The sequence below is a fragment of the Triticum urartu genome, chromosome 7, assembly GCF_003073215.2.
Source record: "Triticum urartu cultivar G1812 chromosome 7, Tu2.1, whole genome shotgun sequence".
NCBI lineage: Eukaryota > Viridiplantae > Streptophyta > Magnoliopsida > Poales > Poaceae > Triticum > Triticum urartu.
Genome location: NC_053028.1, coordinates 542900966 through 542927263, shown reverse-complemented (window position 1 = coordinate 542927263; position 26298 = coordinate 542900966). Strand labels below are relative to the sequence as shown.

The following is a 26298-nucleotide window of genomic DNA, read 5'->3' as shown; positions in this document are numbered from 1 at the left end:
CAAACGTCACAACGTAACTGGGTGACTATAAAGGTGCACTACAGGTATCTCCGAAAGTGTCTGTTGGGTTGGCACGAATCGAGACTGGGATTTGTCACTCCGTGTGACGGAGAGGTATCTCTGGGCCCACTCGGTAGGACATCATCATGTGCACAATGTGATCAAGGAGTTGATCACGGGATGATGTGTTACGGAACGAGTAAAGAGACTTGCCGGTAACGAGATTGAACAAGGTATCGGGATACCGATGATCGAATCTCGCGCAAGTATCATACCGATAGACAAAGGGAATTGAATACGGGATTGATTAAGTCCTTAACATCGTGGTTCATCCGATGAGATCATCGTGGAACATGTGGGAGCCAACATGGGTATCCAGATCCCGCTAGTGGTTATTGACCGGAGAACGTCTCGGTCATGTCTGCATGTCTCCCGAACCCGTAGGGTCTACACACTTAAGGTTCGATGACGCTAGGGTTATAAAGGAAGCTTGTATGTGGTTACCGAATGTTGTTCGGAGTCCCGGATGTCACGAGGAGTTCCGGAATGGTCCGGAGGTAAAGATTTATATATAGGAAGTCCTATTTCGGCCATCGGGACAAGTTTCGGGGTCATCGGTATTGTACCGGAACCACCGGAAGGGTCCCGGGGGCCCACCGGATGGGGCCACCTATCCCGGAGGGTCCCATGGGCTGAAGTGGGAAGGGATCCAGCCCAAAGTGGGCTGGGGAGCCACTTCCCTTATGGCCCATGCGCCTAGGGTGAAGGGGGAACCCTAAGGAAGAGTCCCAAGGAGGGAAGGCACCTCCTAGGTGCCTTGGGGGGGAGGGAAACCTCCCCTGGCCGCCACCCCCTAGGAGATTGGATCTCCTAGGACTGGCGCACCCCCCCCTTGGGCTCCCTATATATAGTGAGGGTAGGAGGGCCTCTTGAAACACCCCCCTTATGCCTTTGGTGCAGCCCCTCCCTCTCTCCTAAGTCCTTCTCCTCTCCCGTGGTGCTTGGCGAAGCCCTGCAGGATTGCCACGCTCCTCCACCACCACCACGCCGTTGTGCTGCTGCTGGATGGAGTCTTCTTCAACCTCTCCCTCTCTCCTTGCTGGATCAAGGCATGGGAGACGTCACCGGGCTGTACGTGTGTTGAACGCGGAGGTGCCGTCCGTTCGGCACTTGGTCATCGGTGATTTGAATCACGACGAGTACGACTCCATCAACCCCGTTCACTTGAACGCTTCCGCTTAGCGATCTACAAGGGTATGTAGATGCACTCTCCTTCCCCTCGTTGCTAGTCTCTCCATAGATTGATCTTGATGACACGTAGGAAAATTTTGAATTTATGCTACGTTCCCCAACACTAAGTTCCTCTCTTTTACAGATGAACACCGTGCTACGCCCGTCCAGGATACGGCACAACGGAGACACAGGCGCAGACATGCAGCAGGGACCCGTTCCAAGGATTCTTTTCAGATTAAGACCCTGCGTAAACCTTTTTTACTGTCTCTTGTTGATACACATCCCCTAGTTTCTTGGTATAACCAAGGAGGAGGCTGGCGTTTTGGCATGTGGCCACGTCAGAGTTTTGCGCGTACCTGGACACTAGGGGCTTATTACTAAGGGCGTTATCCCGCCCGCCCTCATAAAGACCGAATACCTTAGGGAGTGTTCGGCATCGCGAGTTTGGCCTTATATGCATCAGCTCCAAATCATGTCTTTGGTCAAATGTTGGGTTTGCCCGGCTCCTGTGTTTTGCTACCTTACGTTCCGCTCTATCGGCTAAGGCGCCACCAGGAGAACTACTGCGATTGTGCCCCGGTTCGGCCAGGCGAGCACCTCAGTAGAGAAAGCCAAAAACTGACTGTCATGATATAGCGTGAGACTGGTCAACCACTTGATGACTTACTGGAATCTTTAGGATTCCTCCGCATTAACGAAGGGCCGCTTCCCGGCCAGGCACATACGCGTCCCGAGTTCGGGTGAGCGCAGGCGCCACCAGGGGCTATATAAATAGCCTCACTGTCAAACTCCTATGGTTAAGTGAAAGTGATAAAGCATCATAGTCCGATTGCCTAGTTCGTTGCGCTATCACCTCCTTTGTAGGACCAAGACGTTGGATCAAGTGTGAAAATACGCCTTCTGCGAACACCCCCGCATTATGTGCGTGGGGGCTGAAGCCGACGACTGCCATCTTTCAGATTATATATACATATATGTTAAACGGCCGCATAGGAGGTATTATAATACTTGCAGGCACAAGTATAAAAAGCTTCTACAATTTATCAAAATATTGTTTTACAATAATATATGCTATTCGAATATAGTATCCTTCGAGCACTGCGTCTCTATTAAACGAGCGCCTTGCAGAACTTCCTGAAAATAGTGCTCGGCGGATACTCGGCTTCCATCCGAGTCTGGGGATGCAACAGCGATGGCCTCCATTTCCGCCCAGTATGTCTTCACACGGGCAAGAGCCATCCGCGCACCCTCTATGCACGCTGACCTCTTCATCGCATCGATACATGGCGCCGCACCAAGGAACTGCTGCACTAAGTTGAAATAACTTTTCGGCTCTGGCCTCTCTGGCCAGAGATGACTCATGACATACTTCATGGCGAGTCCGGACAACCTATTTAGCTCGGCCCATTCGGCCAAACGATCGGCTAATGACAGTGGACGCTCCAGATTGTGGAACTGCGACCAAAAGAGCTTTTCCACTTCGCGATCTTCTTGATCTCGGAAGTGTTCAGCCGCATCCGCAGCACGCTGCCAAATCCAGATAGGTGTCCACTGTACTCCACATCCGGTCTAACGGAGCATGTTTAGGATCACAGAACTTCCTCCGCAGCATAAAGGGCTTTCCAGCTGCGATCTCTCCGGCCTAACGCAGCTCCTCCTTCATAGCTCTCATTGTAGAGCGAGCATCCTTGGCATCGGAAATGGCCTTCTCCAGGTCCGTCTGTTCCGCCCGATCTTTTTTTTCAAGAAGCTTGCAACGGTCAGCAGCGTTCTTCAGCTTCACGGCCTCTCGGCCATTTCCTTCTTGCTTTGGCAGTGAGCAGCCTGTTCGGCTTTCAGCTCTTCAATTGCCTTTCCGGCAGCCGCATCACTTTTCCTGGCTTGCTCCTTGGCTCGGGCAAGTTCCGCCCGAAGGTTCTCCATGGCAGCAGCACCATCTGCATCAAGCGCACACATTGTAAGATACTGGCATAAAGCTCCTCTTATCAGGTGCCGCCGGAGGAATTACATACCTTGGGCCTCGTCAAGCCGCTTGTTGACAAGCGCGATGTCGGCACCTGCCATATCAAGTTGCCGCTTTAGCTCGGCAAATTCATCAGTCCGGCTTGACACCGGACACTTCGCCACCTACGTATGAAGGCGGCATATTAGACCTGAGATTATGATCCTCTGCGCGTCGTCACTTTTGACAACGCACAGAGTCTCAGGGGCTACTATCTACACAGGGCGCATCTTATTGTTGGGTTTTACCTTAATGAACGTTAGTAGTTGCGGATGCTTGCTAATAGTTCCAATCATAAGTGCATAGAATTCCAAGTCAGGGATGACATGCTAGCAGTGGCCTCTCCCACATAAAATTTGCTATCGGTCTAGTAAAGTAGTCAATTGCTTAGGGACAATTTCGCAACTCCTACCACCACTTTTCCACACTCGCTATACTAACTTTATAGTTTCTTTATCTAAACAGCCCCTACTTTTTATTTACGCGCTCTTTATTATCTTACAAACCTATCCAAAAACACCTACAAAGTACTTCTAGTTTCATACTTGTTCTAGGTAAAGCGAACGCTAAACGTGCGTAGAGTTGTATCGGTGGTCGACAGAACTTGAGGAAATATTTGTTCTACCTTTAGCTCCTCATTGGGTTCGACACTCTTACTTATCGAAAGAGGCTACAATTGATCCCCTATGCTTGTGGGTTATCAGAGCTCACTGTCACGCACCAGACCAAGGTACCGTTTCTGTTGGGAAAATATTTTTGTGAGGTTTTGTGTGACGTGATTCCGGTATTGATGATTTTGTGTCACTTGTTGTTGGGCGAACCATGGTATAAAGAGAATGATGTTGGATATGATTGCCAAACACACAAATATATTGTCAAGAAGGGTAAGAAGTGTGACCTCCTGCCCATGGGTGAGGATCTTTTCATTGTTTGGAGGAAAGAACACATGGAGAAGATAAAAGAGTGGAAAGACGCAAAGAAAAGGGAGGTCGAAGCTACTGAAATTTTGATGGTCGTTGTTCAGTCTGCAACTAAAAATATTATTGAAGAGATCGACTCGAAACTAGGGACGATTTCGTTTCAAGGAGGAAAGGATGATATGACTGCATGTATTTTAACTAAGATGATCGCTGATGATACAACACCTAGTACTGAATATACTAGAGATGTTTTCCAGGATGGAGATATACTAATGAAGATGGGTATTGTTCGGCCTAAAGAAAACTATGGAAAGAAATACAAATCTGGTCTGGTAAAAGGAAAACAAGTGCATTCAGCACTAGCACGTGCATGTCATTCTTTTGGTAATCTCGTTGGACATGCAACCTGGGACTCTAAATTTTATGGAGTAACATATGCATGCAAGGTGTTAGGATATAATAAAAGAGAAAGTATATTTGTTGATTCGTTGGGATCCATCAAGAAGTTAACTGACAGATATTTATTTCTCTTCCGGCCACGCAAAGAACAGGCTCCTTGCCAAAGAAGTTGTGTACGTGCCCAACTCTCCTTGAAAGAAGTTGGATGGGGTCCACCTGCAATACGGGAGGCACTTTAAGATGGCGTTTAGATAGAGTACATATTTATCTCAGCTAGTAGTTTGTTTAAGTCGGTTGTTATTATTAGGCAGGTAGTCTTTATTTCCAACTTGTTGTGCGGCTAGTGTGTTGGTCAAATAAAGTTTGAGTCGGCTAGTTGTACTAGTATAAATATCCATAGTGCGGTCATTGTGAAAGCAGGTTATATTTTTATGATAAACACAATGTGTTTTTAAGGTAAATATCCGTATCGAGTTTTGAGAGAAGTTGTCTAAAAATCCCTAAGTTTTGAAGGAAGCTTTAGAAAACCTCTGTGTTGCGATTTCTCTTCATAGAAATTGTTTTATGCGTGAGTACCGTCATTGAGATTGGTTTTCTCGTACTGAACCGTAAGGTTCAAACCCTCTACTTCGTGTACACCGCGTGCACGGGTGAGAGATTACTACTACTGAAGGTGGAGTATCGTGAAAGATCGGACCATAACAACTGATCGGATCTCGCAATTGAGGTTCGGTCCATATCACTTTTGTGATCAAATGTGTTTTGATATGAGCTACGAAACAGAGACTTTCATAGTTGAGTATATGTGCTAGAAATTCATGATCTTTTTTGTGTGCCTCACATCAAAATATACTCCCTCCATCCGGAATTAGAATGTGTCTAGTTGAAGGAAGTATTTGATAATAAAACTTTACAAACATGTAGTTTACATCCCTATGTATATGTGTATTTGTTACAGAAAAACTTAAAAAGTTAACTAATGGTCTTCTCAAAATTCAGGCTCCATAAAGTATGTCGACAGGGTTCTACTAACACAAACTGTAGTCCTATTCACATTAGTTTTAGTTCCAAGTACAAACATAACCTTACTTGTGCATAACATTCGACGCAGATCCAATAATTTCTACAAAGATGGGCATAGTAGAGTTTGTAGTTTCGTTCGCTCGCCATTTTGCTGAAACGGAGTAGTACTCCTCCTGAAGTCTTGCCTAGGAATTAGGAAGCACCTCCTGAAGTCTTGCCTAGGAATTAGGAAGCACCTCCTGAAGTTTGCACGATGTGCAGAATGGTGTGTTGTTGACTTGGAGACTACCTAAAAGTCGTAGTAGTAAGAAATGGCGGTGGTGCGGAAAGTGTGTGTTGCCAAATGTAGCAAGAAATTACGTTTCTTAACTGAAAACTATGGTTCAGAATTACGTTTCTAAACTGAAAAGTGATTGTTGGTACCTGTATAGTACACTTGGCCGTTTCAGAATCAGTATATCACATAGCTTCCGAAATTTTGACTATCAAATGACCACCAAAAGCAGTACGGAGTGGTAGTTTTTTCCTCAAAAACAATACTACTAATCGCTGGGCAGCTGCGGCAGTCTCGTGTAAATCGTTGCAAGGGCTAGCGGATTCTTGTTTGAAGAATCTCTGAGATGTAGTACGGCGAAACACACACGCTCCTCTCACCAGAAGTTCAAAAAAGAAAGCTCTGTTTTTCTGCTTCCTTCTCGGACGGGGAGAAGAAAGAAATGAATCTCTCTCCCCCATGGTTGGTCGGCGCAGGCGAAAACAGCGCGACGGCTTGAATGCCCTCACCCCACCTCTCGTACGCGTTCATTTATGGCGCGCAGTCCCGGGCTAGCCGGAAGTAGCCAGTGGCCCGGCGGCCGGCATCCGCGGCGTGCGCGAGGGCAGGCAGGTTTCTGGGACGGCCAGCAATGCCATGCCATGCCATGCCGCGACACAGTGCATGCGCGCGTACTTGCGGGCCGCGGCAGGCGTCTCCGGCCGGTCACGGACGACCAGAGGACGTGCGCGTGCCGTCCTATATGTGGTGTGGCGTACTGTGTACTACGATCGATGCGAATTTATGGCCTGCAAGCTGCCGCTCTGCGCGTGTCGCAGCGGCTCCATTTACTCTTCTCGCTGCGGCGGCCGGCGGGAGAGGCTGCAGAGGTGCGCTGTGCCGTGCATGTGCGCCGGCGTCGGGCCTTGCCTTGGGCTTGGAGGGAGGGGGGTGAACAGTGGAGGTCCCGGAACTAGAAGCTGCAGAATTCTGGCCTTGGTTTGGATGGAGGAGTGAATGCTTTTCCTTCGCCGAGTGTTGCTGCTGTCTGTCTCGTCCTGTAGCTGCTGTGTGCGTAGCCGAATGAGGATGGGGTGCACTGTAGGGGTGCAGTGTAGATTCGGGGCTTGCCCGTATACAGTAGTAGGAGTACTAGCTGTGGTACAGCGGTGGCGGAGAAGGCTTGCAATTAAACCTCCATCGGTCCAGACTCATGCTAGTAGGATTACTTCTTTTTTTGAATCAATGAAATCGCTACCTTTTTGTAGCTGAACCCATCGCTACCTTGATTCCGCATTTTCAACATAACTGAAGTGTAGTACACATCAATCCTTTCATCTTGCCAAGAATCTTTACTTCTGGGTTTTGCCATGGCACCGGCCAAGATTCAACCCTCCCCTTCCCATTGACCGGTTTGACCCGTTGACCATCCACTCAGCAAGGCATGCAAACAAAAAAAATCCAGGAAAAATTAAATGGTCTGAAAAATAAAATAAAAATGTGTAAAGTAAAAAAAATTAAAAATGTAAAATCAATAAAAAAAGTTCCAAAAAACTAAAAAGTATAATAATTTCCTGCTCAAAATTTGTCAAAATTATAGATTTTCAGAATTTCTTTGAAAAAAACCTGTAAAATCAAGAGAACAATACTAAGCATCTGGAGAAGTTTTTGACTTTTTTTATTTTACAGCATATTCAGAAATTTGAACTTTTATCCAAAATAATCAGAAAACAGCCCCGGATTTTTTTCCAATTTTTTCATAATTTTCCGACAACAACCCCAAACTTTTTTCAATTTTCCAGAATTTTGAAGGGTTTTCGATTTTACACATTTTTTATTTTACAGAATATTATTTTCAATTTTTTATTTTTATGGATTTTTTTACTTTTTTCTAGTTCTTTCTGGAATTTACAAATTTTTGCTGATGTGGCTTGCTGACTGGATGGTCAACGGGTCAATATGGTGAGGAGGGTTGAATCCTGGCATGTTTTAAGGGTTCGGGTTGTAATGCACACGGTATTGAAGTTGAGAGTTGTAAATTAGTTTTGGGTTGAAATATGCACTTATGCATGTTGAAATATAAATTTTTTGATAAAGGGCGCTTTTATTATCTCAAAATGTAGCATCAAGCGGATACAAATCATGATGAGCGACACCCGGCCTCTGCATAGCTAAGATGCACACTGCCATAAAAAGAATCGTTTGACAAAGTGTGTAAAATAAACCTGACAATTCGGCAACGGTAAAGTCATATGAGACCAAAACTATGCCTATGTCGATGAAGGAGGTGGACCGATCTGAAGATTATACTGCCGTCCATGTTGGGTAAAAACCTCTATGGCCACCCACTCCAACCGCATACACACCATCTTGAACAGTGACTGGTACTCCGTTCGGTGCAGCGTAGGCCATATACGAAGCCAATACGTACAACGGTAGATAACCTGCATAGGAGAGGAGATTTTGCCATTAAAAACACAATTATTTCTACATAGCCAAAGCGACTATAGTAAGGCAGACGCTCCCACCCGAATTAGCGTACTAATCGTATTTGGTATTCCGTCAAGCCAGTGACCATATATATTGGCAACACTTGTCGGCGGATACAAATTGGACGCTATTTGGATGACGAACCATGTAGAACGCGCAAACTTGCATTGAAAGAAGAGGTGTTTAATTGTTTCGTCGTAAGTACAAAAACTACACTTCTTGCTTCCTTGCCAGTTGCGTCTAGCAAGATTGTCTTTAGTTAGCATAACTCCTCTTCGAAAATACCACATGAAAATCTTAACTTTTAGTGGCATCTTCGATTTCCATATTAATTTATCATTGTCCACTGGAATCTCTAAGTGCAATAGTGCATGATACATAGAGTCAACAGTGAAAGACCCTGATGTAGTTAGTTTCTAGCAAAACACATCCCGCCCTTATGTCAAGTTAATCAAATCTAAACGGAATAGTAGATGTTGCCATGACACAAGGCAGGGGCCAATCAAATCCCTCCGAAATGATACATTATGTGGGGAAGAGTTGAGAACGTGTGCAAGAGCATCATTCTTATCACGTACTATGCGTACAAGGTTGGATATTGTTCCCAAAGAGTGGCGTTTGATCCGAAGCAAAAAAGATGTTTCTTTACCGTCATCATGTCAGCCCAAAAATGCAAATCACCAGGCTTCCAATATGCCTGGGATATCGGCGCAATAGAGTTTGCCAAACACCATCCTCAATAAGTAGCTTGAATAGCCATTTACTAAGTAAGACATCATTTATGACCTGGAGGTCCCGAATACCTAAACCTCTCTGATCTTTTGATCGACAAAATACGTAAACCTCCCTAGTCTTTTGGTCGACAAACCACGCTCCATTTGGTTAGCCGCCAAAACCTACTATACGGAGGCTAATTTAGATACTCCAATACTCAAAAGAACATACATTGCTAATTGTCTCTAAATATCTACTATGTCTCATGATACCGTGCTAAGAAAATGTGCATTGAGAGTGGCCGCATAAACGATGAGATCACACCATAAAACCATGATTCTCATCGCGCTTATTACATCAACCTCGTGTCGTGTCATCGTGTGTGCTGTCTGCAGCTCCATATCAAGCCATACATAGCAAATAGCTATACAAATGCTGGTGGCAAGTTCATTTGTTCCTTTCTACTAATACTCCGTATAAGTTTATTGTTGCCCTTGCAACTTGCACGTGCTTGCAGTATGTACAATACCGGCCCTGAGCCCTGATACACCAAGTCCTCATGCGGATTTGGCGAACCCAATCCTGCTCTCGCCGAAGTCGAAAACGGTGTGGTAGGCGCCCATGAAGACGTCTCCAAGTATCCTGCGATTCCGCAACACGAAACGTCGATCAAACGGACCGCAAGGGGAAAACAAGCAAGTGATGGTGAAGACTGAAGAGCGAAGACTGAAGACTGAAGACTGTTAGGGCGCATACCAGAGCGGGCCACGAGGGGGCGGCACGTCGAACGCCATGAACCCACTGATGCAAATGGCCTGGCCTGATTGCTCCAGCTTCACTACGTACTGCAGCACAAAGGAGAAACATTTTTAGACTGCATATATGTAGCAAGTAGAGTGTGAAGAGTGACTAAGGCAAGTAGGCAGCACAGCAGTTGCTATAAATAAAACCAACATCGTTCAGATTGGGCATGGACTATCTTAACTGAAGGTATGACCAAGTATAACTTAGGGAGCACCTCACCTGCTCTGGCGTCAAGGTGAAAGTCTTGTTTGCTATGGTGAAAGCAAGATCAGGCATCTCTGAGATCTGGTGGCAGTCGACGGTTGATTCCCCGTTGGGGCTCGGGAGACGCTCACAGAGCTGCAGTTCACATTGGAATCGGACTGTCATCACACGCTTCACCCACTTGACATTCAGAAAATACTGGCATGGGCGTTACCGGTAGTACTGACCTGATTCGCATAATCCAAGATGAGCTCTTTCGTTTGGTTTTTTCGGAGCTGATTCTGTATCCAGACAACAGTCATCTCACAAGCAGTGCAGAGAAGATCAGAGCCTCGCTTCTCGTTCTTATTAACAACAGATTCTATTTGGTTACTGCATAGTCATTCATGAAAACAAAGTCTGTTTTAAAAACATTAAAATACACATGCAAGTAAAATGGCAAATACGACTTGATGCGGATGTTGAGCTGACCTGACAGAGTGACTACCATCAAATACACAGAGACCAATCTGACTGCACACTTTCTGTGGCCTTGTCTGCTCAGTGACAACTTAGTATTAGTATTCTTGTAATTGGTTAGAGAATTCAAGATCGATGTAAGTAATAACAACAATCCTATTGCCAAGATAACAGTGGAGGGCAAGTGCAGCAACTGACAAACCTGTGCTACAAGCAACTCGAGGATCATCTCTCCATACTCTCTCACTACTTCCTTGCATTCCGTACTGATAATCCCCTCAGCCCCAATTGCATGATTGACTTGAGCCACTATGGTCTGAGAGCAGTATAAAATACAAATGTATAACAGTATAAGGATGTCTCAGTTATATACCATAGTTTGTCCAAGTGCGCATTCTACCAATTATGGTATGATCCAAGCAAGAACAACATACCGTTGGGCCAGCGAGCAGTGAGGTCCCTGAGTCGACAATTGCAGCGCAACCACCGGCACAGAAGCCAGTTGACTCGCCACCAATGAGAAGATCACCCATGTCAAACTGCCAGTAGCCTTTGCGAGTGACTGGAACGTATGTGTGTTTCCCCTTGTAGTGCTTTTTGTCCACACCCCCGAACACGAGTTCACCTCCCACGGATGCATCGGGATCACGGTTAAGCCAGAAGGAGAATATGTCCTTCTCTATCAGCTTCTGCTCTTGCATGCTCTGCCTGTTTGTTCATGCAACACATGAAAGAGAGTATTCAGGCAACAGCATTGCTGAGATTATGACATCATGATAATCTGTTCAGAGGTCTGAATATGTACCAAATTGGAGGGGCACTTCCCACGGAGATCTCTGGAAATCCGAGCCCAAGTATACCATCAAACTTCCCAATGATAAAAGTAGGACTTGCTTCACGGGTTGTCTCGATGAATTTCTGAAAGACAGTAAAAGTACAGCATTGGTTGGTACTCCTGCATACAAATATTGCACTGAGTTACTTACTAGTAAAGAATTTCACCTGATTTTTCACAACAAGCTCGCCAACTAACACGCTGTCCTCACTGAAGAAGCCAGCAATTGACCCAGAGCCATAGCTAATTGTGCAAGTTTCTCCTGGACAGTTTCAACAACCAGGAATATGCATGAGTGTGCAAGAAGTCAAGAACCATTTTCTGGTTGAGTACTCTTTCTGGTTTGCAAAAGCAAGGAACCAAACTGAACAGAAGATAAGCATATTATGCGTGTCCGGCATACCGTTCTTCTTGTAAGTGGTCGATTTGGTTGACTTGTATTTGTGGTGCAAGTAGCACGCTATCTGAATGAACATAGACACCAATGCATCAAACTTATGTTCCATAACTCAAAACATGCTTAAAGTACCCATTATCAAGAAACTCAAAGCATGGTAAGTACCACATGTCTGTCAGGCACTGAACTTACCGAAAAGTAGCATTTCGACGACGGAACCCACAAGTTTGAGCTCCCAGTATCAAAAATAACCGTGAAGTTCTGCGGCGGCGTGCCGACGCCAATCTCTCCGAAGTACTGGGTGTCGAGGTAGTTGTCCAGAGGAACTGTGTCGTCCCCTGACAGGCCGGGAGAGTGGCGAGATTCATCGCCGGACCTCAGCAGGTTGGTCTCCTGCCTAGCCGATTTTGCCGCTGCTAGGGTTTCCTTGTCCAGCCTCTTCTTGCTCAGGTTGATCCTCAGCAACCCATCGGAGCAAGCGCCGCCGAGCAGCAAGGCGCATGAGAGGATCCATAAGCAGGTGACCCCCGAGAGATGCATCGGCCTCATGGCCCCGGAAGCCGGAACTCTCTGGGCAAAATAATCCCCACCTGCGAATCCAATAATATAGCTTATTTGCTGAAAGATTTACAGCATCTCGAAGCAAGAACTTGGTATCTCATGACAAGAAATCGATGGTAGGTTTGGATGGATTCTCGTATCCATTTGTCCGGTATTAACGGAGTCACCAAATCGAATATACCTAGGGGTCTTAATTAGCACATCGAATACTACTACTTCTCTGGACAAGATTATTAGGAACTTCAAAACGGATCATAGTAACTCGAATATCTGAGCCTTGGAGTGATTAAGCTGCTAGCTATGCTATTTGACTCATCGTACCTTGCTGATGCAAGCGAGCTTCCCAAACCAGAGGCCACCAGAGAAAAGAGTGAGGAAAAACTCGAAGGGAAAAAGAGTGGGAGATAAATAGGACACGCCAATCAGAAGAAGGTACTTTAGTTGGTTGGCACGGAGTCTATAAAGCAAACGCACGAATAATTGTAGGAAGGGCGCTACTAGGCGCCGGTGCGCCGGCCAGGATTTGGGCCGGTCGTACGTACGCCGTACGATTAGCCTGTTTTAAACCGCTCGATCTGTAACTTCTCCACCCCGCTTCGTAAGAAGATAAAGAGGGAAAAATGCATCGTTGACTCTGCCGCCATCCCGTCTCCCACAGCCCGCGTTGCTCGTGGCTCGCCGCACATCTGCCATAGCCTGCACCGCCGGTGGCTCGCGGTGGCCGCCGGTCGCCGCCCTCGCCGCCGGTCGCCGGCTTCCTCATCGTCGTCTCATGTCTTCCTCGTTGGATCCACGCATGCAGCAACCTTCCCCGGGGATGCAGCTCCCTCACTGCCGATGGCAGCACCGGTGGGATGGCCGTAGCGCCGGTCGCCGGTCGCAACACCCCGAGGATGAGCTCACGAAAAAGCACTCTCCTTCAGGTTTGCTGGTGGCAACAAAAATGTCCACAGGTAGTAGCAAAAAATTGTGATGTTTCCAACAAAAAAAAGCTTGTCGGTGCCGCCACCCGTCACCATTGTAGCAAAATTTATTGTCGATTGTAGCTTTGTGATTGTAGGTTGTAGCAAAAATGAGAAGAGGTTCTAGTACAAAATTAAATGTAGCAAAAATCCTCGCGGCGACGGCATCACCATCCTCTTGAATTGCAGCAAAATTAAAGAACAGTTCCAGCAAAAATCTTAAGAGGTTCCAGCAAAAAAAGCATGGCAGGCACCGCCATCGCCACCAAACATCATCTTCGCCCACTGCAGCAAAGTCAAATGATGGTTCCAGCAAAAAACAAAAATGGTTCCAGGGTTTATGTAGCAAAAAAATCATGGCAGCAACACAACATCATCTCTCTCAGTTTGTAGCAAAAATGAAAGAAGATTCCAGCAAAAAAAAGAAGTGGTTCCAGCAAAAAAAATTGATGCAGCAAAAAAACCATGGCGGCCACCGCCGTTGCCGCCCACCACCATCGTCAGCGGCGAATCCCCCAGCCGGTCCCGAGCACCGCACCTCATCGGTGCCGCACGCAACGACGCCCCACCCCCCTCTTTGCGCGCGCGGTGGTGGGGCCTCCCAAAATAGCGCCTATTTGCGGGGATGCTGCTGCGGGATGGACGGCGGGCAGGCTGGCGTGGGATCAACGGCGGCCATCACCGGCAAGAACTGTTCTGAAGGCTGCCGCAGGGGAACAAGAGGTGAGGAGATAAAAGGAAAGAACAGCGGCGAATGAATGGATAGGAGCGATCGTGGGGATAAGGGAAATATTTAAGCGGTGTTGTGTGGCCCCATTGCCAGCGTGGACGCGTTCGGCCGGCGCACCGGCTCTAAACATTTACCTTGTAGGAATCTGATAACGCCTTGACGTCGGTTAGTAGCACATGGCAAATCAAACATTTTCGATAACAAATTTAGTGAAGCAAAGATGGTAACTTTAGCTCGTAAATATGAAAGGCTCGTGCTTCATTTTTTTTAACACAGTAAAGACGCAAGCGCTCATATAAACACGCATACACTCACCCCTATGAACGCACACACGCATACCCTATCCCTATGAGCACCTCCGAGAGACTGAGCCGGCATATCAGCCTCGTAGTCGACGGGAACGTCTCCTCCCACTGAAAGCGTATCGCTGAAATTCCTGAAATAAATCCAAGAAAAATGCGAGCACCAGGATTTGAACCCTGGTGGGTTGGGAATACCACTGTCCACCTAACCATCTCAACCAGAGGTTGGTTTGCGCTTCAGTTTAATTTTTGATAGAAATTGTTGTGTGCCAACTAACTTGTCATCCTTGGGTCACTAGAATTGCCATTGAAAATCTTCGATTTGTCATGTGCTCGTACCTGACATCAGGTACTTATTATTTCTCCTACAAAAGATGTTGGAGTATTGCTTTCTGGGGCATCCTCGCTTGAAATTGTCTTTCGCGTCGTCTGTTCCACGGGCTTTCACCGATGCCTTTTATCGAGGGTCACCCGCCCACGTGCGCCGTCGTACGCGCTCGTCCGCAGGCACCAGATGTGGCTGGGTCGGTCTGTCAGTGTTATTTGCTTCCTGGCCATCTGGCCAGGGGGCACGACGGCAAGCCAACCGGCCATGATGGCCATCCGACCAGAGGTTGCGACGGAAAGAGGACGGGTAGTCATGAGGGCCATCCGGCCAGGGGTCACGATGGCAAGCCGGTCGGCCAAGGGTCACAACAGCAAGAAGCCAGGTGGTCATCGCCCCACTACATTCGAATACGGCTTTTGAGAGACGTGATTGTCGTATCCGGTCAGTGAGAGATACCCCGACATAGTTCGACCCAGCGTTGGCTCGATCTATGGTGCCTCGACATTTCACGGATCCGGGCCGCTGAGGCTTCCTTTGGTCGGGAAGGGTGTTTGCTTTGTGCTAATCGGGGTCCCCAGCTCAGCCAATTTTCGGTGTTCCTATAAGTTCCTATAAGTTCGGTGTCCGGCTGGAATGAGCAAAGGGCTCGACCACGTATCCGTCATCTCCCTTCTCACACGGGTGTACAACCTACCCTATTCTCCGGCCTCAAGAAGTGTGGTGTTCATCGTCGGTCGGTGTACCATCTTTGTTTTGGGTGGGTAACCCCTTTGCTCCATTGTTTGTGCTCGTGTTCTCTTTCATTTGGCGTCGTTTTCCTTTCATTGTGGCACTGCAAGACACAAGACTCTGTGATGGGTACCGAGCAATGAAAGTTGTTGTTGTTTTCACCGTTTGTTTTTATTGCCGCCTTTCGGCCTGGTGGGCCAGGCTAAGGACCCCCATGGTGGTTCAGGAGTGGGCCACACTAGACGGGCCATGGCGTATCAATGGAAGGGTCCGCGATATTTACCATGTACTCCAAGAAGCTAGATTCATCGAAGACATTGTTTCCTAATACATAACCGACTAGGATGATGTAACCCTAGACCCTCCGGTACCTATATAAATCAAGGGGTAGGGCTCGTAGAACGGCAATAACAATCGTAGGGTACATCATATGTACTTTGTACTCCAACCCAAAGCACTAAACACAAGCAGACATAGGGTATTGTCTCTTCGAAGAGCCCGAACCTGCGTAAAATCATGAGCACTTGTTACCATCGCATCTAGATGCTTAGTTCGAGATCGCCTACCTGAGATCTGTCGGATTTAACTCTGTCATTGGTGGCCCATGCAGGTCCCGTCTAAGCAATCCCCGTGATACGATGAGGCGCAAGATCAACGATCAGATCGGTACCTACACTACACACAAATCTTTGTATTCGGCAATATCACCCTCTTCGCTGACCCAATCGACCATCTAGGCCAGGTCGAGACTTTCGCTCCTGGTCGGGTCATTAGATTCACTGATTCGTAGCATCGAGTACACTGCGGATTCCCGGGGGCAGCTGGTCTTCACAATCTCGGTGTTAAACCAGATTGAGGACATATTTAGTTTTTCTTATTATTATTTTTCTTTGTTATATTTCATTTTTGTTTGGTTTCTTTTTGTTTCTTTCTTGGCTTTCATTGTTTTTTTCCTCTTTCTCATTGTTTCTTTGGTTTATTTGGGTTTCACTATTTTCCATTCATTTGCACTTGGTTCTTCGGTTTCCTTTTTAGTTATCTTTTTCTTTGGTCTCCTTTGTTTCTTTTTTTATTTTCATTGGTTTTTTTTCGTTTTTCTTCGTTTCTTTTTATTTTCATTCTACATTTCGTCAAGAACATTTTTTTAAATACATGTTTAACATTTTTTCATAAACATCACTATCATTTTTTAAATAAATATTTTGATGTCTATTGTTTTCATACACATTGTATATTTATTATCTATTTTAAACATCTTTTAGTACTTACTTATCATTATATATATATGATTAACATTTTTAAAATATATTTTTGATGTCTATTTTTTCATACACTTCATACATTTTTTTATACAACCAATACATTTTTAACATTTTATATATGCATGTTTAACACTTTCTAGATACATGACTAATATTTTTAAAAACATACACTTCTCTATATCTATTTTTCCCATACACATTTTGTAATTTTTATATACATCCAACATATTTCTTATATACATGTTTAACATTTTCCAAAAATGAATTACGTTTTTGAATATTTTTTATGTTTGCTTTTTCCGTACACATAGTACATTTTTTGTATACATTGGAACATTTTTTCTATGCCTATTTAACATTTTTCATATACATGATTAACATTTTAGAAAGTATAATAAACAAAAGTAAAGAAAACAGTGGGAAAAAAAGAGCGCTTTTGGGCCGGCCCAATCTGGCGCTCGCTTCAGGAGGCCGAGGCAGCCATTCGCGGGCCCGTAAACCCACTCCATTCGAGTAAAGAAAAAAGTAAAGAAAACATTCTGCCTTTTGTTCCAGCGCTACATTTCTCGGGGTGGTTCCGGCTCGGGCCGAATTCGCGGGCCCGTAAACCCGCTCCATTCGAAATTGGACTTTTCGTACCTCTAACTAGTACTGCACCATACGCATTGCAAAGCCATCGCGAGTCCCTCCCTACCCTCTACACTCTGCGCCGCCGCCGCACGCGGTAGATCGGTTTCTCCAAAGCTTCACCTCTCCACGGTGAGCACCGCACCCGAGATCAATCTCATGTCGCTCCCTAGATTAGATTCGATCGTATCGAATTGAATTGGTTTTGATTGGATTGCGCTGGAGTGAATTTAGCTGCAGATTGGATTCGTCTCGCTGATGCATTTCCTCTGCTCTGTTCTTAATTTGGTAGGGCGCTGGCGCGGCTGTGCTGCGGCCTCTCGGCCCGGGACGACGTTGCAGATGGAAGGGAAGGACGCCACGCTCGCCCTGCCGGAGCTGCTGAAGGAGGAGGTGCAGTCGCCGCCGCTGTCACCGCTGTCGCCGCGCAGCAGCGACGACGATGAGACCGAGGCTGATGACAGCGACGGCGAGGAAGAGGAAGGCGGGGCTCCTGTTGGGACCAGCGGTGCCGTAGTCAGCGGGCCTCCGATGAAGAAGGGGCCGTGGACGTCCGATGAGGACCAGCGCCTGAGGACCTACGTGGAGGCGCATGGCGAGGGCAACTGGAACCAGGTCCAGAGGAACGCCGGGCTGAACCGGTGCGGCAAGAGCTGCCGCCTTCGCTGGGCGAACCACCTCAGGCCCAACCTCAAGAAGGGTCCCTTCTCCAAGGAGGAGGAGCAGAAGATTATCGAGCTTCATGCGCTGCACGGGAACAAGTGGGCTAAGATGGCGTCCGTTGTAAGTTTGCTCGCTCTGCTCTTAGACTAGCCATAGTGGGAGTAAGTTCAGCAGTAACATGAGTCCAACTCAGCAAATTTGATTATGTGGCAATGAGTTAATGAAGAGAGAGGTAGTTGTAGTAACTTAGCTAGTTACTGTAACATCACATGTTTCAATGCAATATGAGTCTATAACCTAATAAATGAATCTTTGCATGTTATCACACTTAAGTTACTACCCACTATGAAGATAGTAACATAGTCTAGAAATATGTGTATGTTACTAGTGTATGTTACTATCCATTGTGGCTAGTCTTACATGCTTCTAGATGATCGGGCAGTCACTTCATTTATTGCTCTTCTCTTGTTAGTTTAGATTTGTGATGATTTGCTTCGGTTGATTGGCTTGGGGAAACACTGCTCTTGGTCAAACAGTTTGCCTAGTTGTATAGAATTTATTTCATTTTCTCCTAATAGATACCCCCATCCGTACAAAAATATAAAACGGTTTTGCAGTTCAAATTGAACTGCAAAAATATCTCATATTTTGGTACAGAGGTAGTATTTTTGAGAGAAATTTTGCGGCTGACGGGAAGTAAGTAAGAAAGTGGTTATTGAACTGAAGTGACGGTACGTGCTATGCTAATCCATGCGATTGTGTTACCAAGGCGTAGTGATTCGTTGTTGAATCAGCCTGGTTTGCTAACTCGTCCTTGACCTATGTCAAGATGTCAGCAACTTTTATTTATGGCCTACTGTGAGGATATTGATGGAAGGGGTCGACGACACTTATATATAGTAACACGTAAGATTACCTCGGATGAAGAATAACACTTATTCTGCATCCTGAATAATGAATAGTAACACTATATATATATATATATATATATATATATATATATATGTATGTATGTATGTATGTATGTATGTATGTATGTATGACTCTTTGTTTGACAGTTCTAAGAGCATTCTCTCTTATTTGTTATTTCTGTCTCTACTCTTAGTATATAGTCATGTTTTACTTTGCCTGTACATTTAGTTAGCAAGTATGAAATTATTATTTTCTATATTACTGTTAATAATAGAATATAATTTGGTGATCAGATGGCATTCCTTAAAGATGTGAATTTTTTAACTATTTGGTTTTGCCTCTTATCGAGTGGGTTTCTTGCCTATAGGTACGTCATGTGCATTGTCATTTGTCACCAACAATTATGCCATATTTGTTTATTTAGTGTTTTGTCTATATTTTTCAGTATGTGTACATTGGCATGCATTGTTTAATTTCCCTTAATGTTATTTTAATATTTTTACTATACCAATTTCGGAAATTAGAATATCTTGTCATGACACATATACTTTTTGTTTGAGTAACTATCTTTGGACTACTTAACTCATATACACAATTGTATATTAATTATTATTATTATTTCAGTTAGAAGGCCGCACGGATAATGAAATTAAGAATTTTTGGAACACAAGAACAAAGAGGCTCCAGAAAGCTGGTCTAGGCCTTTATCCAGATGGTTTATTATCTCGGTTGGCAAATCAAGAGATGGGTTCTCATAGTCCTGATGATTCACGTGGGAAGAAACGACAAAATGAACTCTCACAGGGAAATGGTCTTGAATTTGATGATATTATATTTGAGAAATTAGACTATAAAAAGCAGTCAGACAATTTCCTTACACCAAATTTTACAATTCAAGATTCCCTTCCAATGAATGACATTAACTACCCTTTGAAGCGGCATGCATCTTCTGGCATAGTATCAGACTACGGTGGCAGTCCTAAGTGTGGACAATTTTCTAATGAGATTGAGGAGGCTTCTTACAATGATCTCAACTCCGAAATGTCAATTGTTTCTTTTAATAATGTCATTTCCAATAGCATACAATTATTAGATGACAATTTCCCTATTTCCGGGAAGATATTGCCCATTAAAATGGAGCTCCCTTCATTCCAATATGTCGCTTATGATACAAGCACCAACTTGTTGTGTCCTTCATCAACTCTTCCTGAACAGGTTGACAATACTATTTTATTTTTCAGTAATTGTTGTGATAAAAATATATTTTTTCACTTCTCAAAACACTGATCCGCTTTTGTTCAGGTACATGGATTTGGGGTCCCTACCCAGTTCGAAGGAGAGTTTGACTCAGAACTGTCATTTCCATATGGTTACCATTTTATTCCGTCCTCTTCAATCTTTGATGACAATACCCTTGAGTACAGTTCTTTTAATGAACTTAGAACCTACAAATCACCTACTGGTAAGTTTGCTTAATTTTACTTCAATTTTACGGTATCAAATACAACATAGCCTATTTTTAAGTTTGCTTAATATTTTTTGATGTATCAGTATTAGATAAAACTTAATTAATTTATTTTAAAGGTTGTTTAATCTTATTTCAATGTACCAGTGTATGATAAAACATAACTTCTTGTTGGTTTTGCAGACTTGGATGCTATTTTCATGGACAACAAACATAATGCAGATATATTACATGATAAATATTTTTGCTCAGATCCTTGCGCGACAGATGTGTCAGCAGAAGCAAGATTTTTGAATGAAGATTCAACACACTCAGAGTATCAACCCAACAATGGTCCACTTAATGCATTACTTTATGGAAATTTTTGTAATGATGTTACATTATCAGTCAGGGATGATGGCCATCAGACTCTGCTTTCCAGTAATGGCGTACCCAATACACACCACTTGCCTGGATATTAATATGTAAGAAAAAAATTCATAGTGTCTCCTAATTTTCTTTCAAGTAATTAAGTTAAATCTTTATAATAATCATTGTTTTTTAGGATGACGATGGCAAATATTAAACTCTACAGCAATCATCATTTTCAGGATGACATCTGGGACATGACGATGATGATGACTTCAGTTTATGCAGTCCTAGTCTCCCGATTTTATCCCAAGAAGCATTATTCATGAAGCAAAATTACATTTGATTTTTTTTGTCGTTGAATTGAGAATGTTTTATGTGAACCCATTCCATTCATTCATATTGTGAAAGAATTTTATATTCAATATATTGAGTTGCTCCTTAGTGTTAATTGATTGCTTTTGTCCTATCATATTATGAAAATGAAAAATGGTTCCATCTCTGAACTGTATTATCAAATATCATTATATGATATCAACAAATTTCAACCATGAAATTTCTCTTTGCTGTGTTTTGTCATTGGAACAATCACAAGACAAGATCTGTTGTTGTATGGTATTTTTAGTTACATGAGACATGCAAACTTCTTTCAGTTTGACTTTCTTATTTTTATTCAGATAAATGACATCAACTTATTACTATTCTATAAAAAAGCAGTAATAAATTACAATTGATTTAAGATAATAATACTGTATGTTCAAGGTCCCGGTACATAATTGAGCTCACCAAATATACACTTTTGCCAACTTAGAGCTCACTGAGCTCTTGACAATCTATATAATCTCATAACGTGACTTGAAACAAATGTTCTTTTCCCTGTCTAACCGTATAGTCCTTCTTGCTCCCACACGTCCACAAGCAAGTCTACCATTTCCTGTAAATAAAATTATAATTTTAAAATAAGTATGAGAAAGAACATTACAAAACAGAGGGAAATCTGTGATTTATTTAGCATAGGATTTTACCGCAAGAGGAATTGGTTGGTAGAATAGTTTATTGCTTCCTAGCAGGCTCTCGTACGTTGTGTTCCAACTGTATCATCAACAGAAATATCAAAGGTGGAGAATATAGAGTTTAACTTTCACCATACTGAAACAAAGTACCCTAGTTCCATATGCAAAAGGAAATTGGGAAATGTAAGAATATATGATATTTGGATACTTTTGGTTCAAAGACCATAAAAATAAGATATTTCATGTATTTCAGGTACAACAGTAAATTACAATATCTCACCTTATCTTTGGTTCTTGGGTCTTTTCAAGTCGAGATTTGCATTTTTTGTTTCCAACCCACTGTTGTCTAGTCTGGTTCCACTGCACAAGACCTTTAAATACAGGCAGAATAAAAGTTTACATAAGATTAACAAAATAGTAAATGGCATCTCAATCTGGTGACACGTGAACATGCTACAGAAGTGCTGAGCCTGATAATTAGAATTTTTCAATAACTTGCATCACCGTGTCACGATGCAAAGAACAAAAGAAAGATAGAATAAGACAGCAGAGGCTTTTGTTAGTTCAGATGCAGGATCATCTCATGCCAACTATTCTTGACCATAATTTAAACATTAACATCAACTAAATTCTGAGAGTGTTTCAATCAGAACTATTAGTTGTCGCAGAGACGTTAGAAGCCCCAGTGTGCAGAAGTAAATGCAAGCATGGTTTTGCACATAAGTCCAAAACTACGGCTGCTACAAACTCTGAATGAAAGTCATTTCATGTTCTAATTAAACCTGCATATAAGGACATGGATGACAGAGCTCCAATAATCAGTTGTGCACTTGCATTTATTTGACAGTAAATCACACTAGTACGATGGAATGAAAAAATAGAAAGGAAATGGAACAGATGCCATGGGACACAGACTGATCTTAGGTGCATGCCGTATACCTTGATTTACAAACTCGTTTGGGTTGCTGCTACTTCCAGCTCCATGCTGGTCGCTGGATTGCGGCGCTGTACTGATTGAAGACATGCTCCTCTGCGATCGTAGCGTGCTGTTTCCAATCCCGTGTGCGCTCGTGCTCCAGAAGCCCTCGGACAAGTTTGTCTTCCTTATGGAGCGGCCTTGGATCCTCAAACCTTTTGAAGGCTCATCGACCGCTGTTATCGGAGCAGGCTTAGCACAGCCACAGCATCCAAGGCAACTTCTGCTCTGTAGCAAAACAGTATTGACCAGTGGACGATTAGCTTCACGTATTCGAGAGTCTGAGACAAGTCATGTGGCATAACAACCAGCGAAAAGCTATAAAGTAACGAGTATATGCTTCTTGACAGCTTTTGACATCGGACTGCACAACAACCATCATTCCATGGGCTCAGAAAAATCATAAGACAGAGCATTTTGGTACAAGATTACAAAGGTTAGTTTCAAGGTCAGGCAAAAAGTGTGTCTCTTATACCAAAAATAAGCCATGGACATTAAACAAGAATCAGGTACCATCACATGGAGCACCTCCTACTATGGGAACGATGGATTCAAGGACCGCCTGGCCTCCGCAAAGCGGCATCTAAATGTTTATAGAGCGCGCGAACCGTGTCTATTTATGCGCAAGCAGCAAGAATCAGAACCGGGAAACAGCATCGCGGTTGCACATGGAACCGGGGACAAAAAGGGGAGAACCTCGCATCCACTAATCCTATTGGCTCCAGGTGGGAGCACAGCGCGAGCCCTAATCCCTAAACCCGATCGAGCTCGCTTCCGTCGCATCAGGTTACGGCAAGTACGGACGAAATGGGGGGAGAGTGAGGGAAGACACGCACCCCATGCAGGCGACGAGGCGGCGCACCCAGGAGGAGAGGGACCTGCAGCCTAGCAGCATAGCATCCGAGGCGGTGAGGTCCTGCGCGCCCGTGGTCGTCCCGGCGGTGGAGGGCGGGAGCAAACCCTAGGCCCCAGCGAGGCGCACGGGTGGAGGAGGAGGGGAGGAGGAGGAGGAAGGGGGAGGTTGCGGGGGCGAGGAGTTGGGGAAGAAGGAATCGGGAATAGGATTCCGTGGTGGGCTGGGATTGGAGAAACAGGGGAATACAAATCTAGGATTCAAGGGCAAACGTTGCTTGGATTTTCTTAAATGAATACGTAAATACCAGTGGTCCGAAATGGTTGTTTTTGCAGTAAATTACAGAGTTATTGGATATCATCACCGTTCTTTTATCTTTATTTACTACGTGTATTTTTTTGAAAGGATTAGATCTATTATAAAATTTCACTGAAAGTATAAAGCATCTTAAAAATAATAAAAATTACATCAAGATTCTGAGACCACCGAACAACCACTACTGCGCCAGAACGAGCCGCCGACGCACAGCTGTCACCGCTCCCCTATGGGAGGCCCGCTTGACCTTGTCGATGATAGTCGAGAAATCTTCGTGCACGTGCTCTTAAGGACCAGCATTTTGGAGCATAGGTGTCGCCTTTGAACTCTTGCATAGAATCGAAGCACCTAATACCAAAGACGAGAAACGCTAACCTCTCCACCCCAAGGAATCTATGTCGGAGCTCTGTCGACTACGTCCGAGCGGACGAACCCGAGGAGGATAGAAGCCCAAGAAGACAAACTCAAAGAAGGAACGCCGCCATCTGTCCGAGTGTCGGACCCGCAGGACTAAAAAAGCCTAACCTAAACTACTAACCAGAGCGAAGGCACCGGGATTTCCCTCCTCGCACCGGGCGCCGGAGCGGCAAGCAGAGTGGAGGCAAATTTACAAGCTCGCCGATGAAGTTTGGAGGGAAAATTTTGCCCTAGCCACCTATGGTTAGGGAAGGAAATGAGAGTGTAGTTTCATAAATAGTGAGTGCTAACAGTAAAAAAATATCCAACTGATTGATCCAATGGTCATCTTTTCATGAAAGTGGAAGAGGGCATGGGTGTACCTTGAGTTTTGATGTACATATGGAATTTTCCATCCGATCCTCATACAACACATCAGATCAAACCATTTATGCATGTAGCCAAAGTGCAAGAGCATTATATTTTAGATCATATATCTACAAAACAAGAAAGCATCCTATGCATAATTGTTCCGATGAACTTTTACACCTTAAACAATTGTTGCCGTATCTGAAGGAGGGATGGCGAGTTAAGAAGTAGCATCGTGAAAATTCATTGTCAAGACAAAAGAAAGAGCCCTACAAATTGGAGTAAGAGAGTTACCGGAATAAATTAACATGTGTGTCCAGATTCGATTATAACAAGAGAAAATGGAACTATAGAGCTCGATAGTGGAGCTATGTGGTAGCAGGGGTAGCACCCCCAGCCTTGGAGAAAACTCTGAAGATTTTCTTTGAAGGCCTTAGATGAGGAAAAACAGCTTTCCCAATCATCTTCATTTTGTGGTGTTTCACACCTTTTGGCTTTGTTCTTTCTCTAGCCTCACCATTCTCTTTGCACTTGGAACGCACTCACTTAAAATCTTGTATTTAGGAGACAATCTCACTTGGTTTCGAGAATGCATATCCATTACAAAGTGAGAAGTTTGTAATTTTTTGCTAAGATCCAAATTCTTTATGATTTTCTTTTTCCATTCATTTCTTTAATTTATTTTCTTTTGAAAGTGATATATTGTCCTTCAGCTTATGATGTTCGATCAAACAAAAAATATAGTGTGATTTCATGCTTGTGCCACATACTGGTCTGTTTGGTTGGTGACCTGAGCAGTGTGCCTGAGAAAACTAGACGCGTGAGAGTAGCCGGAGATTCTTGCGACTTTAGCCTGACGAGGCAACCTAGGTGAGATGTTGTTTGGGTTGTGCCTGAGCGTACCTAAGCATGATGCCATAAAAAATGATATCAAGCATTGATTGCTACATGCATGCACCCATCAATATGCTAGAATTCGTTTAGCCGGCATATACCCAGCTAGGCCCGCGCTGGAAGAAAATAGCCCATTTGGTTACCCGTATTCATTGTTGGGCCTGCATAGCACAAACTTTAAAGGACCCTTAGGCCTACATCTAGAGGAACGCTCAAATCGGTCGTTTTTTGCACCCAGGCCCGAGTGATGCAACCCTAGGCACGTGGGCGTGGGCAGTTGCACGTATGGATGCGAATGCGATCTCGAGAAGTTGCATTGTTTCCCGAAGCATCGTCATAAATTACCCTCACCTCCCTTCCTCACCGCTCTCCCCTCTTCCCGACTCACACTGGCAGCAGCGACCACCGGAGCGACAACAGGACGATCCAAGACGGTGGCTACCACCGGAGCGACTGCAGACCTCCACCGGAGTGTATCGGCCATGGCGGTAAGTCCTTGCACTCTCTCTAGATTTACTGCTTTCGACTCGGGCTAGATTTGATTTGAGCACGCGATTGGAGTGTTAGGGAGGGGGTTGAACACATTGGGGGTGGAGGATTGTATTAAAACACCGTCGTCCATCGATTCTGCACCAATGGCTTCTAGGGATCATAGGTCATTTTTCGATTACATCGGGGGTGGATATTGGGGTACAGACTTCCTTGTCTATCCGCGGCGACCCTGGAGTCGCGTCGAGCGGCGACAGGGGGCGGGGGGCGTAGCCATCTTCTTTTCTTCCTCATCGTCTTCGTCAAGAACGATGGGTCTTGCACGGTCGCCTGCCGCCGGCGCCCTGGCCACCATCTGCACCTCATCGTTG

The 26298-nt window shown here is 44.6% G+C and overlaps 3 protein-coding genes across 4 annotated transcripts; 1 reads left to right on the top strand and 2 right to left on the bottom strand.

The window, feature by feature from the left end:
- Positions 1 to 9303: 9303 nt before the first annotated feature.
- Positions 9304 to 13939, bottom strand: LOC125518552 (aspartic proteinase-like). Its single transcript, XM_048683370.1, has 12 exons — positions 12616 to 13939; positions 11926 to 12323; positions 11740 to 11800; positions 11504 to 11598; positions 11307 to 11419; positions 10936 to 11209; positions 10704 to 10817; positions 10514 to 10578; positions 10270 to 10414; positions 10058 to 10177; positions 9791 to 9879; positions 9304 to 9676 (listed from the first exon to the last, which is right to left on the bottom strand). The coding sequence occupies exons 2-12, from the start codon at positions 12280 to 12282 to the stop codon at positions 9592 to 9594; spliced, it is 1518 nt and encodes a 505-aa protein (XP_048539327.1). The 5' UTR covers positions 12283 to 12323; positions 12616 to 13939; the 3' UTR covers positions 9304 to 9591.
- Positions 13940 to 17258: 3319 nt separating this feature from the next.
- Positions 17259 to 21194, top strand: LOC125522734 (transcription factor MYB51-like). Of its 2 annotated transcripts, none has more exons than XM_048687770.1 (6): positions 17259 to 17366; positions 17527 to 18017; positions 19434 to 20024; positions 20112 to 20271; positions 20458 to 20738; positions 20865 to 21194. In XM_048687770.1, the coding sequence occupies exons 2-5, from the start codon at positions 17577 to 17579 to the stop codon at positions 20733 to 20735; spliced, it is 1470 nt and encodes a 489-aa protein (XP_048543727.1). In that variant the 5' UTR covers positions 17259 to 17366; positions 17527 to 17576; the 3' UTR covers positions 20736 to 20738; positions 20865 to 21194. The 2 variants fall into 2 exon arrangements, with proteins under 2 accessions (XP_048543727.1, XP_048543726.1); XM_048687769.1 differs by having other exon boundaries at positions 20819 to 21194.
- A 145-nt stretch (positions 21195 to 21339) lies between these two features.
- Positions 21340 to 23673, bottom strand: LOC125522735. The gene is made up of 5 exons (XM_048687771.1): positions 23448 to 23673; positions 22575 to 22834; positions 21916 to 22006; positions 21648 to 21714; positions 21340 to 21556 (listed from the first exon to the last, which is right to left on the bottom strand). The coding sequence occupies exons 1-5, from the start codon at positions 23504 to 23506 to the stop codon at positions 21503 to 21505; spliced, it is 531 nt and encodes a 176-aa protein (XP_048543728.1). The 5' UTR covers positions 23507 to 23673; the 3' UTR covers positions 21340 to 21502.
- Between the last annotated feature and the right edge of the window lie 2625 nt (positions 23674 to 26298).